The sequence below is a fragment of the Argopecten irradians genome, chromosome 16 (genome assembly GCF_041381155.1).
Source record: "Argopecten irradians isolate NY chromosome 16, Ai_NY, whole genome shotgun sequence".
Taxonomy (NCBI): Eukaryota; Metazoa; Mollusca; class Bivalvia; order Pectinida; family Pectinidae; genus Argopecten; species Argopecten irradians.
Window position 1 is genome coordinate 7,733,792 of NC_091149.1, and position 14,479 is coordinate 7,748,270.

General features: G+C 40.0%; 2 protein-coding genes, 1 long non-coding RNA gene and 1 pseudogene across 7 annotated transcripts in view; 3 read left to right on the forward strand and 1 right to left on the reverse strand.

The window, feature by feature from the left end:
• Positions 1-5,419, forward strand: part of LOC138311147 (tripartite motif-containing protein 2-like) — a 53,602-nt gene extending 48,183 nt beyond the window's left edge. The window contains exons 1-2 of one of the 2 annotated variants that reach the window (XM_069252613.1): positions 3,111-3,521; positions 3,669-5,419. In XM_069252613.1, coding sequence (XP_069108714.1) covers positions 3,699-5,282 — 1,584 coding nt within the window. In that variant the 5' untranslated portion in view covers positions 3,111-3,521; positions 3,669-3,698 and the 3' untranslated portion in view covers positions 5,283-5,419. Of the gene's footprint in view, positions 1-3,110; positions 3,522-3,668 lie in introns of those variants that run through there. The other variant, XM_069252615.1, reaches the window with a different exon arrangement.
• The window catches only part of LOC138311140 (low-density lipoprotein receptor-related protein 2-like), a 374,749-nt gene that overhangs the window by 353,773 nt on the left and 6,497 nt on the right, over positions 1-14,479 (reverse strand). The window lies entirely within an intron of this gene.
• Positions 1-14,479, forward strand: part of LOC138311149 (tripartite motif-containing protein 2-like) — a 200,937-nt pseudogene that overhangs the window by 127,050 nt on the left and 59,408 nt on the right.
• The window catches only part of LOC138311164 (uncharacterized), a 51,285-nt gene continuing 46,753 nt past the window's right edge, over positions 9,948-14,479 (forward strand). The window contains exon 1 of the long non-coding RNA XR_011206535.1: positions 9,948-10,082. This is a non-coding gene — a long non-coding RNA (uncharacterized lncRNA). The remainder of the gene's footprint in view (positions 10,083-14,479) is intronic.

Below are 14,479 nucleotides of genomic sequence, written 5' to 3' on the forward strand. Positions count from 1 at the left end.
TATCATTCCGGACATCTTATACAGTGTAGATATAAAGATATGAGACAGTAAATCATAACATTTACCTGCACGCAAACTTCACTTACAACTATTAACAGCATATTTCATTTCACAAGCCCCTGTGCTAACAAGGTGTGAATAACAAACCACTTATAATATGAAATTATGACTAGTTTATAGCAATCTAAAACTAATAACCATAAGAATGTAGAATTATGTATTATTAAACACAACTTATTACGTAACTTTCTTAGTTAACCATATTTAATGGTATTGTAAACAAACGGACGACACTGATTGACATTTGGCGGGACGGACCCAAGCCGATCCCAAAAATTACCAATTTACAGCATAAAATGAGTCGACATATCAATGTAACATAAAAACTAGTATTACAGATACTTCATACATTCATTCTAAACACTTACTCTTTTGGGGGCCTACCCATTATGGTAAAAATGACTATTTAGCGTGACTGAGACGCTTCCACATGATACTGTCATGGACGCATGGGAACTTGAAAAGTGAAACAAAAACCGGGAGTCAACCAGAGTCTAAATTCTTGAATTATAATTTTCAGACCGAAAATTCCGGACGAAGACCGTAACAGGTTTTACTAAGTTTAACGTCCTATATATGTATAGTTGTTCAATTTCTCAGACATAAAATTTCGCGATTTACTATTTTGGACTTATTCGCCGGGGTTTATTTTCGCAAATTATCTTTTCAAGTTCCATTCTTATGAGTGGCTATAGTACTTGAAACCATGATTTTGATAAATTTCTAGATTTTGAATGGATCCGTAAATTTAGCGAAATTAAAACTCCCACAAATATAAGCAACTATATAGTAACAGCCAGGGTTATGTAAGGACGGCCCAGGTTTGTTGGTGGAGGAAAGCCAGAGTACCCGGAGAAAAAACACCGACTAGAGGTCAGAACCTGGCATCTCCCACACAAGGGATTCAAATTTGCGACCCAGAGGTGGAGGGCTTGTGGCTTGAGACATCTTAACCACTCGGCCACTGCGGCTCCTTCATCTTGTTAGAAAAGATATTGAATATGAGGGTAAAGATATATAGACCAAATAGATATTATAATTTCTCAAAATGTCTCTATACGGTATATTATGATAGTGTAAAACCTGCCTTAGTGTCCACCTCTGTATAAAGACCACCTCTGTATAATGACCACATCTGTATAAAGACCATCTCTATATAAAAACACCTCTGTATAAAGACCACCTCTGTATATGACCACCAATGTATAAAGACCACCTCTGTATAAAGACCACCTCTGTATAAAGACCAACTCTGTATAATGACCACCTCTGTATATGACCACCTCTGTATAAAGACCACATCTGCATAATGACCACCTCTGTATAAAGACCACATCTATATAATGACCACATCTGTATAAAGACCACTTCTGTATAATGACCACCTCTGTATGAAGACTACCTCTGTATAAAGACCACTCTTTTTGGGTCCCAAGTGGTCAAGTTCAACTCTATTAAAAGAACCACTTGTATATCCAGACAATTTTTCTCTTCCTCCTTGGCTTGTCTTAGATATTATAATTTCTCAAAATGTCTCTATACAGTATATTATGATAGTGTAAAACCTGCCTTAGTGTCCACCTCTGTATAAAGACCATCTCTGTATAAAGACCACCTCTGTATAAAGACCACCTCTGTATATGGCCACCTCTGTATAATGACCACCTCTGTATAATGGCCACCTCTGTACCTCTGTATAATGACCACCTCTGTATAAAGACCACCTCTGTATAATGACCACCTCTGTATAAAGACCACATCTGTATAATGACCACATCTGTATAAAGACCACCTCTGTATAAAGACCACCTCTGTATAAAGACCATCTCTGTATAAAGACCACCTCTGTATAAAGACCACATCTGTATATGGCCACCTCTGTATAAAGACCACCTCTTTATAAAGACCACATCTGTATAAAGACCGCCTCTGTATAATGGTCACATCTGTATGATGACCACCTCTGCATAAAGACCATCTCTGTATAAAGACCACATCTGTTTAAAGACCACATCTGTATAAAGACCACATCTGTATAATGACCACCTCTGTATAAAGACCACCTCTGTATAAAGACCACCTCTGTATAAAGACCACTACTATATAATGACCACCTCTACATAAAGACCATCTCTGTATAAAGACCACATCTGTTTAAAGACCACCTCTGTATAAAGACCACATCTGTATACTGACCATATCTGTATACTAACCATCTCTGTATACTGACCACCTCTGTATAAAGACCACCTCTGTATACTGACCACCTCTGTATAAAGACCACTATCTTAGGGTCCCAAATGGTCACGTTCAACCACTTGTATATCCAGACATTTTTTCTCTTCCTCCTTGGCTGGTCTTTATAGACAGGTTTGGCTGTTGTTTCAAAAATCAAAGAAGAATGACATGATCTCATGTTTTGCTCTTATACCAGTAATATGAGGGTAATAAATAGATATTATAATTTCTCAAAATGTCTCGATACGGTATATTTTAATAGTGTAACACCTGCCTTAGTGTCCACCTCTATATAAAGATCACCTCTGTATACTGACCACCTCTGTATAAAGACCACTCTCTTATGGTCCCAAATGGTCGATTTCCTCTATTAAAAAAAACACTTGTATATCCAGACATTTTTTTCCTTTCCTCCTTGGCTGGTATTTATAGACAGGTTTGACTGTTGTTTCAATAGTCAAAGACAAATGACAATGACTCCACAAGACTTTGTTAAGAATAATGACGGACCTCATGATATGTTGTATAAGTCTGTCAGGACGAGTTCAATGCCAGTATTGTGTATTCTTTACGTTCGTTTGTTTACATTTGTTATAACTTACCAAAATTTCTACATACAGGTACTGATACAGGTATGTATATTATATCAATTTTAAAGAGTTATAAGAAAATTAATCTATAAATATCAAATAAGACATGTATTTCTCTATGTTACCCAATACACATACCCAACAGACAATACACCCCAGGTGAACTGTAGGTATTTAAATATCTCGGTTTGTAAACATGACCCAAATTGACCTACTACACAATCCATGTCTGCTTTACAACTGTATGTGTGTCGAACCAGACAAGGAAGTAATGATATCAGATATCGCCAGGCCTCAATAGACGTACATTTTGGTCGCTAAACGTTTGTTTACATTAGTAACCAATGACAAGGATATGGTCTTATTCTGTGTGGACACATATTATTTCATTTAATGTACAATTTTGTGTATTATCTGGATTGATTTTGATCTAAAATGGATATTTTCATCAGAAATTGAAAAAGTGACATATCTGCTATTATGAGAAGAAGGAAGTAAGTTCCCACTTGGCTGTGAATTTCTGAGGAAGAGAAATTTCAACAACATTGAATATCATTTATATCCTGGGGAAGACCAACTTGATTTAATCCCAGGTACCCTGTGTGTGTCATCAGTGAATGCAGTGATTATCAGGTAATTATTTTCTTGTACTTTAAAACTAATTTGTTTGAGGTCAATATTTAAAGATTTTAGTCCCACTTTTGAACGTGACATCGAATAAAATTCTTATTCAATTGCTTATGCAAAAAAATCTATTGATTCAATATAATCATTTTTCAGAAAACCAAGAAACATTCAATCTTCATCATAATGGCAACAGCAAACATACCAGTTCGTACGGAAGGACAGACAACCTGTAACCATCACAAGGGGAGACAACTAGATTGGTTTTGTGAAAAATGTCAAGAACCGATTTGTGCTAAATGCATTTCTACCATTCACAAATCTCATCCAATGTGTGAGCTTAGTGAAGTCACTCTTAAGAAGAAACAAGACATCAGAAACTTTATTGAAAAAACAGAAAAAAATGATCTGGTACAGATTGGGAAATACATCACTTCTACAGATACACTCCTCAAAGACAATGACAACATATTTGATAAATTATCACATGAACTGAAGATGCAAACAGAAAAATTAAAACAAGACCTTGACAATCTTAGAGAAGAGACACTCTCACTTTATCAAAACTTAAAAGACGACAACATCAAACTCATACAGAAATACAAACAAGAACTTGAAATGTTGAACAAACAACTTAAACACCAAATACAGAAATGTAAGACAACACTTCAGCAGGGCTCTCACATACAAATATACGACACAAAATGCGAAATAGATTCCCGAATACATATCCCTGTCAAACCTACTTTAGATACAGTCAGCTTCAACCCAAACAATACTCCTAAAGGTCACCTGGTACAAGCCTTAGGAAAAGTCACCACCTCAGGCCAACGTCATACATCCACTGACCAGAAATGGTCAGTATCATTAGCAGACGGTCAGCAACAACCCTCATCACAACAACAGTCAGAAGATAAAGGTAAGAAAGCAGTGGCCAGGAAAACACTACTGACAGAGACCAAGGTGGTGGAGGAGTGGGAGTCTCCATGTGGCATTACTTCTATATGTCCTACCACTGATGACCAGGCCTGGACCAGGTACAGTGACACATTAACTCTCCTGGACAGGAAGGGCACAGTGATACAGAAGGTCACACACAAGGCTTACATCAATGACATCAGTCTATCACCAACAACACACAGATTGTGGGCCTGTGATGATCAAAACAACATCCTGGAGCTGGTATCAGGACAGTTAACTCAACAATTCACAACTAAAACATATCCTTACAGCATATGTATTACAGCAAAGAACCATGTCATTGTGGGCATGTCAGGAAACGTCTCCAAATATACCACACAAGGTCAGATGGTACTCACTACAATGGCAGCAGGGACTGGGAAACCATTAGTGTGTACACCATACAGGATCACAGAGTGTCCTGTCACTAACAATGTCGCAGTGATTGATCACAGTGATGAACATGATGGTGGTGATGGAAACAAACATGTTGTTGTCATGGATACTGACTTCCAGAAACTGTTTGTATACAGAGGTGACATCCCCAGTACATGTAAACAATCACCACAAACAGGAGGTGAACCATTTAACCCCTGTGGTATAGTGTATGATAGTCAGGGGAGCCTCATCATAGGGGACTTAAACAATAAAAATGTTGTCCTAGTGAGTAAAGATGGTAAAGGACTCAGGATCCTACACACAGACAGAGACACGGTATGGGCTGTAGGTGTGGGTAGAGATGATTTACTGTGGATATCCATTGTCAGTAATGCCTGGTATGTAAAGATGTTACAGTACTACAAGATGTGATAAAACTACTACAGTACAGCAGGGTGTGATAGCTGTGATAAAACTACTACAGTACAGCAGGGTGTGATAGCTGTGATAAAACTACTACAGTACAGCAGGGTGTGATAGCTGTGATAAAACTACTACAGTACAGCAGGGTGTGATAGCTGTGATAAAACTACTACAGTACAGCAGGGTGTGATAGCTGTGATAAAACTACTACAGTACAGCAGGGTGTGATAGCTGTGATAAAACTACTACAGTACAGCAGGGTGTGATAGCTGTGATAAAACTACTACAGTACAGCAGGGTGTGATAGCTGTGATAAAACTACTACAGTACAGCAGGGTGTGATAGCTGTGATAAAACTACTACAGTACAGCAGGGTGTGATAGCTGCTGTGATAAAACTACTACAGTACAGCAGGGTGTGATAGCTGTGATAAAACTACTACAGTACAGCAGGGTGTGATAGCTGTGATAAAACTACTACAGTACAGCAGGGTGTGATAGCTGTGATAAAACTACTACAGTACAGCAGGGTGTGATAGCTGTGATAAAACTACTACAGTACAGCAGGGTGTGATAGCTGTGATAAAACTACTACAGTACAGCAGGGTGTGATAGCTGTGATAAAACTACTACAGTACAGCAGGGTGTGATAGCTGTGATAAAACTACTACAGTACAGCAGGGTGTGATAGCTGTGATAAAACTACTACAGTACAGCAGGGTGTGATAGCTGTGATAAAACTACTACAGTACAGCAGGGTGTGATAGCTGTGATAAAACTTCTACAGTACAGTGATTTCTACATGTACAGTACAGCAGGGTGTGATAGCTGTGATAAAACTACTACAGTACAGCAGGGTGTGATAGCTGTGATAAAACTACTACAGTACAGCAGGGTGTGATAGCTGTGATAAAACTACTACAGTACAGCAGGGTGTGATAGCTGTGATAAAACTACTACAGTACAGCAGGGTGTGATAGCTGTGATAAAACTACTACAGTACAGCAGGGTGTGATAGCTGTGATAAAACTACTACAGTACAGCAGGGTGTGATAGCTGTGATAAAACTACTACAGTACAGCAGGGTGTGATAGCTGTGATAAAACTACTACAGTACAGCAGGGTGTGATAGCTGTGATAAAACTACTACAGTACAGCAGGGTGTGATAGCTGTGATAAAACTACTACAGTACAGCAGGGTGTGATAGCTGTGATAAAACTACTACAGTACAGCAGGGTGTGATAGCTGTGATAAAACTACTACAGTACAGCAGGGTGTGATAGCTGTGATAAAACTACTACAGTACAGCAGGGTGTGATAGCTGTGATAAAACTACTACAGTACAGCAGGGTGTGATAGCTGTGATAAAACTACTACAGTACAGCAGGGTGTGATAGCTGTGATAAAACTACTACAGTACAGCAGGGTGTGATAGCTGTGATAAAACTTCTACTATACAGTACAGCAGGGTGTGATAGCTGTGATAAAACTACTACAGTACAGCAGGGTGTGATAGCTGTGATAAAACTACTACAGTACAGCAGGGTGTGATAGCTGTGATAAAACTACTACAGTACAGCAGGGTGTGATAGCTGTGATAAAACTACTACAGTACAGCAGGGTGTGATAGCTGTGATAAAACTACTACAGTACAGCAGGGTGTGATAGCTGTGATAAAACTACTACAGTACAGCAGGGTGTGATAGCTGTGATAAAACTACTACAGTACAGCAGGGTGTGATAGCTGTGATAAAACTACTACAGTACAGCAGGGTGTGATAGCTGTGATAAAACTACTACAGTACAGCAGGGTGTGATAGCTGTGATAAAACTACTACAGTACAGCAGGGTGTGATAGCTGTGATAAAACTACTACAGTACAGCAGGGTGTGATAGCTGTTATAAAACTACTACAGTACAGCAGGGTGTGATAGCTGTGATAAAACTACTACAGTACAGCAGGGTGTGATAGCTGTGATAAAACTACTACAGTACAGCAGGGTGTGATAGCTGTGATAAAACTACTACAGTACAGCAGGGTGTGATAGCTGTGATAAAACTACTACAGTACAGCAGGGTGTGATAGCTGTGATAAAACTACTACAGTACAGCAGGGTGTGATAGCTGTGATAAAACTACTACAGTACAGCAGGGTGTGATAGCTGTGATAAAACTACTACAGTACAGCAGGGTGTGATAGCTGTGATAAAACTACTACAGTACAGCAGGGTGTGATAGCTGTGATAAAACTACTACTACAGTACAGCAGGGTGTGATAGCTGTGATAAAACTACTACAGTACAGCAGGGTGTGATAGCTGTGATAAAACTACTACAGTACAGCAGGGTGTGATAGCTGTGATAAAACTACTACAGTACAGCAGGGTGTGATAGCTGTGATAAAACTACTACAGTACAGCAGGGTGTGATAGCTGTGATAAAACTACTACAGTACAGCAGGGTGTGATAGCTGTGATAAAACTACTACAGTACAGCAGGTGTGATATAGCTGTGATAAAACTACTACAGTACAGCAGGGTGTGATAGCTGTGATAAAACTACTACAGTACAGCAGGGTGTGATAAAACTACTACAGTACAGCAGGGTGTGATAGCTGTGATAAAACTACTACAGTACAGCAGGGTGTGATAGCTGTGATAAAAACTACTACAGTACAGCAGGGTGTGATAGCTGTGATAAAACTACTACAGTACAGCAGGGTGTGATAGCTGTGATAAAACTACTACAGTACAGCAGGGTGTGATAGCTGTGATAAAACTACTACAGTACAGCAGGGTGTGATAGCTGTGATAAAACTACTACAGTACAGCAGGGTGTGATAGCTGTGATAAAACTACTACAGTACAGCAGGGTGTGATAGCTGTGATAAAACTACTACAGTACAGCAGGGTGTGATAGCTGTGATAAAACTACTACAGTACAGCAGGGTGTGATAGCTGTGATAAAACTACTACAGTACAGCAGGGTGTGATAGCTGTGATAAAACTACTACAGTACAGCAGGGTGTGATAGCTGTGATAAAACTACTACAGTACAGCAGGGTGTGATAGCTGTGATAAAACTACTACAGTACAGCAGGGTGTGATAGCTGTGATAAAACTACTACAGTACAGCAGGGTGTGATAGCTGTGATAAAACTACTACAGTACAGCAGGGTGTGATAGCTGTGATAAAACTACTACAGTACAGCAGGGTGTGATAGCTGTGATAAAACTACTACAGTACAGCAGGGTGTGATAGCTGTGATAAAACTACTACAGTACAGCAGGGTGTGATAGCTGTGATAAAACTACTACAGTACAGCAGGGTGTGATAGCTGTGATAAAACTACTACAGTACAGCAGGGTGTGATAGCTGTGATAAAACTACTACAGTACAGCAGGGTGTGATAGCTGTGATAAAACTACTACAGTACAGCAGGGTGTGATAGCTGTGATAAAACTACTACAGTACAGCAGGGTGTGATAGCTGTGATAAAACTACTACAGTACAGCAGGGTGTGATAGCTGTGATAAAACTACTACAGTACAGCAGGGTGTGATAGCTGTGATAAAACTACTACAGTACAGCAGGGTGTGATAGCTGTAATAAAACTACTACAGTACAGCAGGGTGTGATAGCTGTGATAAAACTACTACAGTACAGCAGGGTGTGATAGCTGTGATAAAACTACTACAGTACAGCAGGATGTGATAGCTGTGATAAAACTACTACAGTACAGCAGGGTGTGATAGCTGTGATAAAACTACTACAGTACAGCAGGGTGTGATAGCTGTGATAAAACTACTACAGTACAGCAGGGTGTGATAGCTGTGATAAAACTACTACAGTACAGCAGGGTGTGATAGCTGTGATAAAACTACTACAGTACAGCAGGGTGTGATAGCTGTGATAAAAACTACTACAGTACAGCAGGGTGTGATAGCTGTGATAAAACTACTACAGTACAGCAGGGTGTGATAGCTGTGATAAAACTACTACAGTACAGCAGGGTGTGATAGCTGTGATAAAACAACTACAGTACAGCAGGGTGTGATAGCTGTGATAAAACTACTACAGTACAGCAGGGTGTGATAGCTGTGATAAAACTACTACAGTACAGCAGGGTGTGATAGCTGTGATAAAACTACTACAGTACAGCAGGGTGTGATAGCTGTGATAAAACTACTACAGTACAGCAGGGTGTGATAGCTGTGATAAAACTACTACAGTACAGCAGGGTGTGATAGCTGTGATAAAACTACTACAGTACAGCAGGGTGTGATAGCTGTGATAAAACTACTACAGTACAGCAGGGTGTGATAGCTGTGATAAAACTACTACAGTACAGCAGGGTGTGATAGCCGTGATAAAACTACTACAGTACAGCAGGGTGTGATAGCTGTGATAAAACTACTACAGTACAGCAGGGTGTGATAGCTGTGATAAAACTACTACAGTACAGCAGGGTGTGATAGCTGTGATAAAACTACTACAGTACAGCAGGGTGTGATAGCTGTGATAAAACTACTACAGTACAGCAGGGTGTGATAGCTGTGATAAAACTACTACAGTACAGCAGGGTGTGATAGCTGTGATAAAACTACTACAGTACAGCAGGGTGTGATAGCTGTGATAAAACTACTACAGTACAGCAGGGTGTGATAGCTGTGATAAAACTACTACAGTACAGCAGGGTGTGATAGCTGTGATAAAACTACTACAGTACAGCAGGGTGTGATAGCTGTGATAAAACTACTACAGTACAGCAGGGTGTGATAGCTGTGATAAAACTACTACAGTACAGCAGGTGTGATAGCTGTGATAAAACTACTACAGTACAGCAGGGTGTGATAGCTGTGATAAAACTACTACAGTACAGCAGGGTGTGATAGCTGTGATAAAACTACTACAGTACAGCAGGGGTGTGATAGCTGTGATAAAACTACTACAGTACAGCAGGGTGTGATAGCTGTGATAAAACTACTACAGTACAGCAGGGTGTGATAGCTGTGATAAAACTACTACAGTACAGCAGGGGTGTGATAGCTGTGATAAAACTACTACAGTACAGCAGGGTGTGATAGCTGTGATAAAACTACTACAGTACAGCAGGGGTGTGATAGCTGTGATAAAACTACTACAGTACAGCAGGGTGTGATAGCTGTGATAAAACTACTACAGTACAGCAGGGTGTGATAGCCGTGATAAAACTACTACAGTACAGCAGGGTGTGATAGCTGTGATAAAACTACTACAGTACAGCAGGGTGTGATAGCTGTGATAAAACTACTACAGTACAGCAGGGTGTGATAGCTGTGATAAAACTACTACAGTACAGCAGGGTGTGATAGCTGTGATAAAACTACTACAGTACAGCAGGGTGTGATAGCTGTGATAAAACTACTACAGTACAGCAGGGTGTGATAGCTGTGATAAAACTACTACAGTACAGCAGGGTGTGATAGCTGTGATAAAACTACTACAGTACAGCAGGGTGTGATAACTGTGATAATACTACTTCAGTACAGCAGGGTGTGATAGCTGTGATAAAACTACTACAGTACAGCAGGGTGTGATAGCTGTGATAAAACTACTACAGTACAGCAGGGTGTGATAGCTGTGATAAAACTACTACAGTACAGCAGGGTGTGATAGCTGTGATAAAACTACTACAGTACAGCAGGGTGTGATAGCTGTGATAAAACTACTACAGTACAGCAGGGTGTGATAGCTGTGATAAAACTACTACAGTACAGCAGGGTGTGATAGCGTGATAAAACTACTACAGTACAGCAGGGTGTGATAGCTGTGATAAAACTACTACAGTACAGCAGGTGTGATAGCTGTGATAAAACTACTACAGTACAGCAGGGTGTGATAGCTGTGATAAAACTTCTACCGTAAAGTGATTTCTACATGTATATTTCCATCTAAACATACATAAGACATAAGCTAGATTTTACAGTGGATAAATTCAGTGGTGTAACTAATGTTTACAAAGCACCGTACATGTTTGTTTGTCCATTCAATGATTTTCACAGCTTTATTAATGAAATCTGGTTTTCTATAATAGATTACTGAAGAAAAAATAACATGTCAAAAGTATCGCCCCATTTATAACTTGAATACATTGTTCATACAAAGGTATTAATGATTTTATTACTCTGGAATATGTGTTATTCATTCTGTAATACCAGTGAATCAAAACATTGAGCTTTAAGGCTTTAGTAACTTGTGATTATTGTTTCCAAGATTTAAACACAGGGAGTACCAGTTCACTCCTTTTCCCATTATTTCCCATAATTTATCCTATTTTACTTAGTAATCCACATTGTACATTTCTATGTAACCAAATTAAGCATCTCCTCCGCCATATTTTTTAGTTTTACATTTGGATCTCTCGGACATTTAAGCATTAAACTATATTTTTTATGAAATCTATGGTCTATATAGATGCAGACCTTTACAGGAATAATGCACACAAGACAGTTTAATACTTACAGTGTATCTTTACATTATTTATTTATTTAGACAATGATTTAATCCATTAATCCATCCGACAAATGGTAATTTAACATTAACAATTAAGTTTTACTTCTTTAAAACCAGATACACATGGACCCAATTATGACCAGAACTACTGAGGACCAGTACCAAATGAGACCAGGTACATTACCAGTACAATGATGGACATTACAGGAACAGATGGAAAAAAGAGATGAACACATTGAATACATACATGTAATTGGAAAACAAATGGACCAGACCAAATGATGGACCCAGGACTAGATGGAAGACCAGATTGAAACATTAAAAACAGTGATAATATACCAGATACTACATGACCAAATGGAAATGAAGATAATGGAAATGATTACTGAATCAATGTGATTTTAGGAACCATGATACAAATGATAAACAAAGTACCTGATAAAAGGAAACCAGATGGACCCAGGTACCATTGAAAAATCATAGAAGATAAGGAGGACATTCAGGAAAGTTACCTTACAAAGTAAAGACTTTGAAAATGACCAAAGACCCCAACTGATTACACATGGAATTTTAAATGACAGACTGAGAAAGGACCAGTTACATTAAAAAGGGACATATGTTACAGACAGGAACCATTTTCAGAATGGACCAGTACCATATGAATACACCACAGATTGGTCCAAAGGATATACAGATGAACAGACCAGATGGGACCATTGAACCAGGACAACAATAACTGTGAAATTACCAGATGACCAGGAACAGGAACAATACATGGACAGTAACTTTAGATTGGAACCATGACACAGTTTTACCAAAATGAACCAGGAATAAGATGGACCAGTGAAAAAACAAAATATGGACCAAAAGACCCAGAACCACAGAACATGACTATGATGGAACCAGGAACCAGATGGACCAAGGACCTGAAGACCCAGATAAACAATGAAACAGATGACCAGACCCAACTGACAGATGGACCAACCAGATGACCAGTGAAAGATAGATTGATGAACCAGGAAAAGATGGACATGACAGGATGACCAGATGACCAGACAGACAGGACCATACAACACCTGATACAGGACCAGATGGACCAGTACCTGATGACCAGGAACAGATGGACCAGGACCTGATTAGACCCACAGATGGCTGGACCAGAGGACCAGATGTACCTAATGAACCCAGTTGAACAGATGGACCATTACCTGATGAAACCAGAAACAAGGGTACCAGTTTGACAGACCAGACCATGAACCAAGGAAAATGATGATGGATAAGACAAAAATGATGGACCAGGGACAGGACAGATGAAAAGACAGTCAGGACAAGACCAGATGGACCATTACCCCAACATTAGGAGAAGATGGACCAGTACAAAGATGGACCAGGAACAGATGGAACCATTACCTGTAATGAACCAGGAACAGAAATGAACAGATTGGACCAGAACATTGATACTGAAAACCCAGGAAACAGATGGACCAAATTAACATTTTGAACTGAGGAAAGATGATTCACAGTTTATACCATATTTCAACCCAGACAGTATGTAAAGTAATGAACCAGGAACAGATGACCAGAACCATACCATGTAACCCACACAGATGGAGTCAGGTACCCAATAATGTTACAGAGGACCATACAGATGACCATGAACATGAACATGACCAGTTTTTTACAATGGAGAACTACAAATTTGTGCACAGTTTATGAAAACATGACTGAAACAGAACATGATGGACCAGGAATCAAACCCAAGACACCAGTACCTGAGACAAATGGACACCTGAAAATAGATGATACAGTGACCAAAGTGAAAAAAGAAGGAACATAATGACCAGTAAGTTTGATAACCCAGGAATAATAGACCAGACCAAAACCAGAGGAACAGAACAGAAAAGTACATGATGGACCAGGAATGATGGACCAAACACTAAAGACCCAGGATAATCAGATGGACCAGTACCTGATGAACCCAGGAACAGATGGACCAGTACCTGATGAACCCAGAACAGAGGGGACCAGTACCTGATGAACCCAGGAACAGATGGACCAGTACCTGATGAACCCAAGAACAGATGGACCAGTACCTGATGAACCCAGGAACAAATGGACCAGTACCTGATGACAGAACAGATGGACCCAGTATGATGACCCAGAACAGATGGACCAGTACCTGATGACCCAGGAACAGATGGACCAGTACCTGATGAACCCAGGAACAGATGGACCAGTACCTGATGAACCCAGGAACAGATGGACCAGTACCTGATGAACCCAGGAACAGATGGACCAGTACCTGATGAACCCAGGAACAGATGGACCAGTACCTGATGAACCCAGGAACAGATGGACCAGTACCTGATGAACCCAGGAACAGATGGACCAGTACCTGATGAACCCAGGAACAGATGGACCAGTACCTGATGAACCCAGGAACAGATGGACCAGTACCTGATGACCCAGGAACAGATGGACAGTACTGACGACCCAGAACAGATGGACCAGTATGACAGACCCAGGAACAGATGGACCAGTACCTGATGAACCCAGGAACAGATGGACCAGTACCTGATGAACCCAGGACAAACAGATGGACCAGTACTGATGGACCCAGGACCTGATGGACAAAGGAACAGATGGACCAGTACCTGATGGACCCAGGAACAGATGGACCAGTACCTGACGACCAAGAAACAGATGGACCAG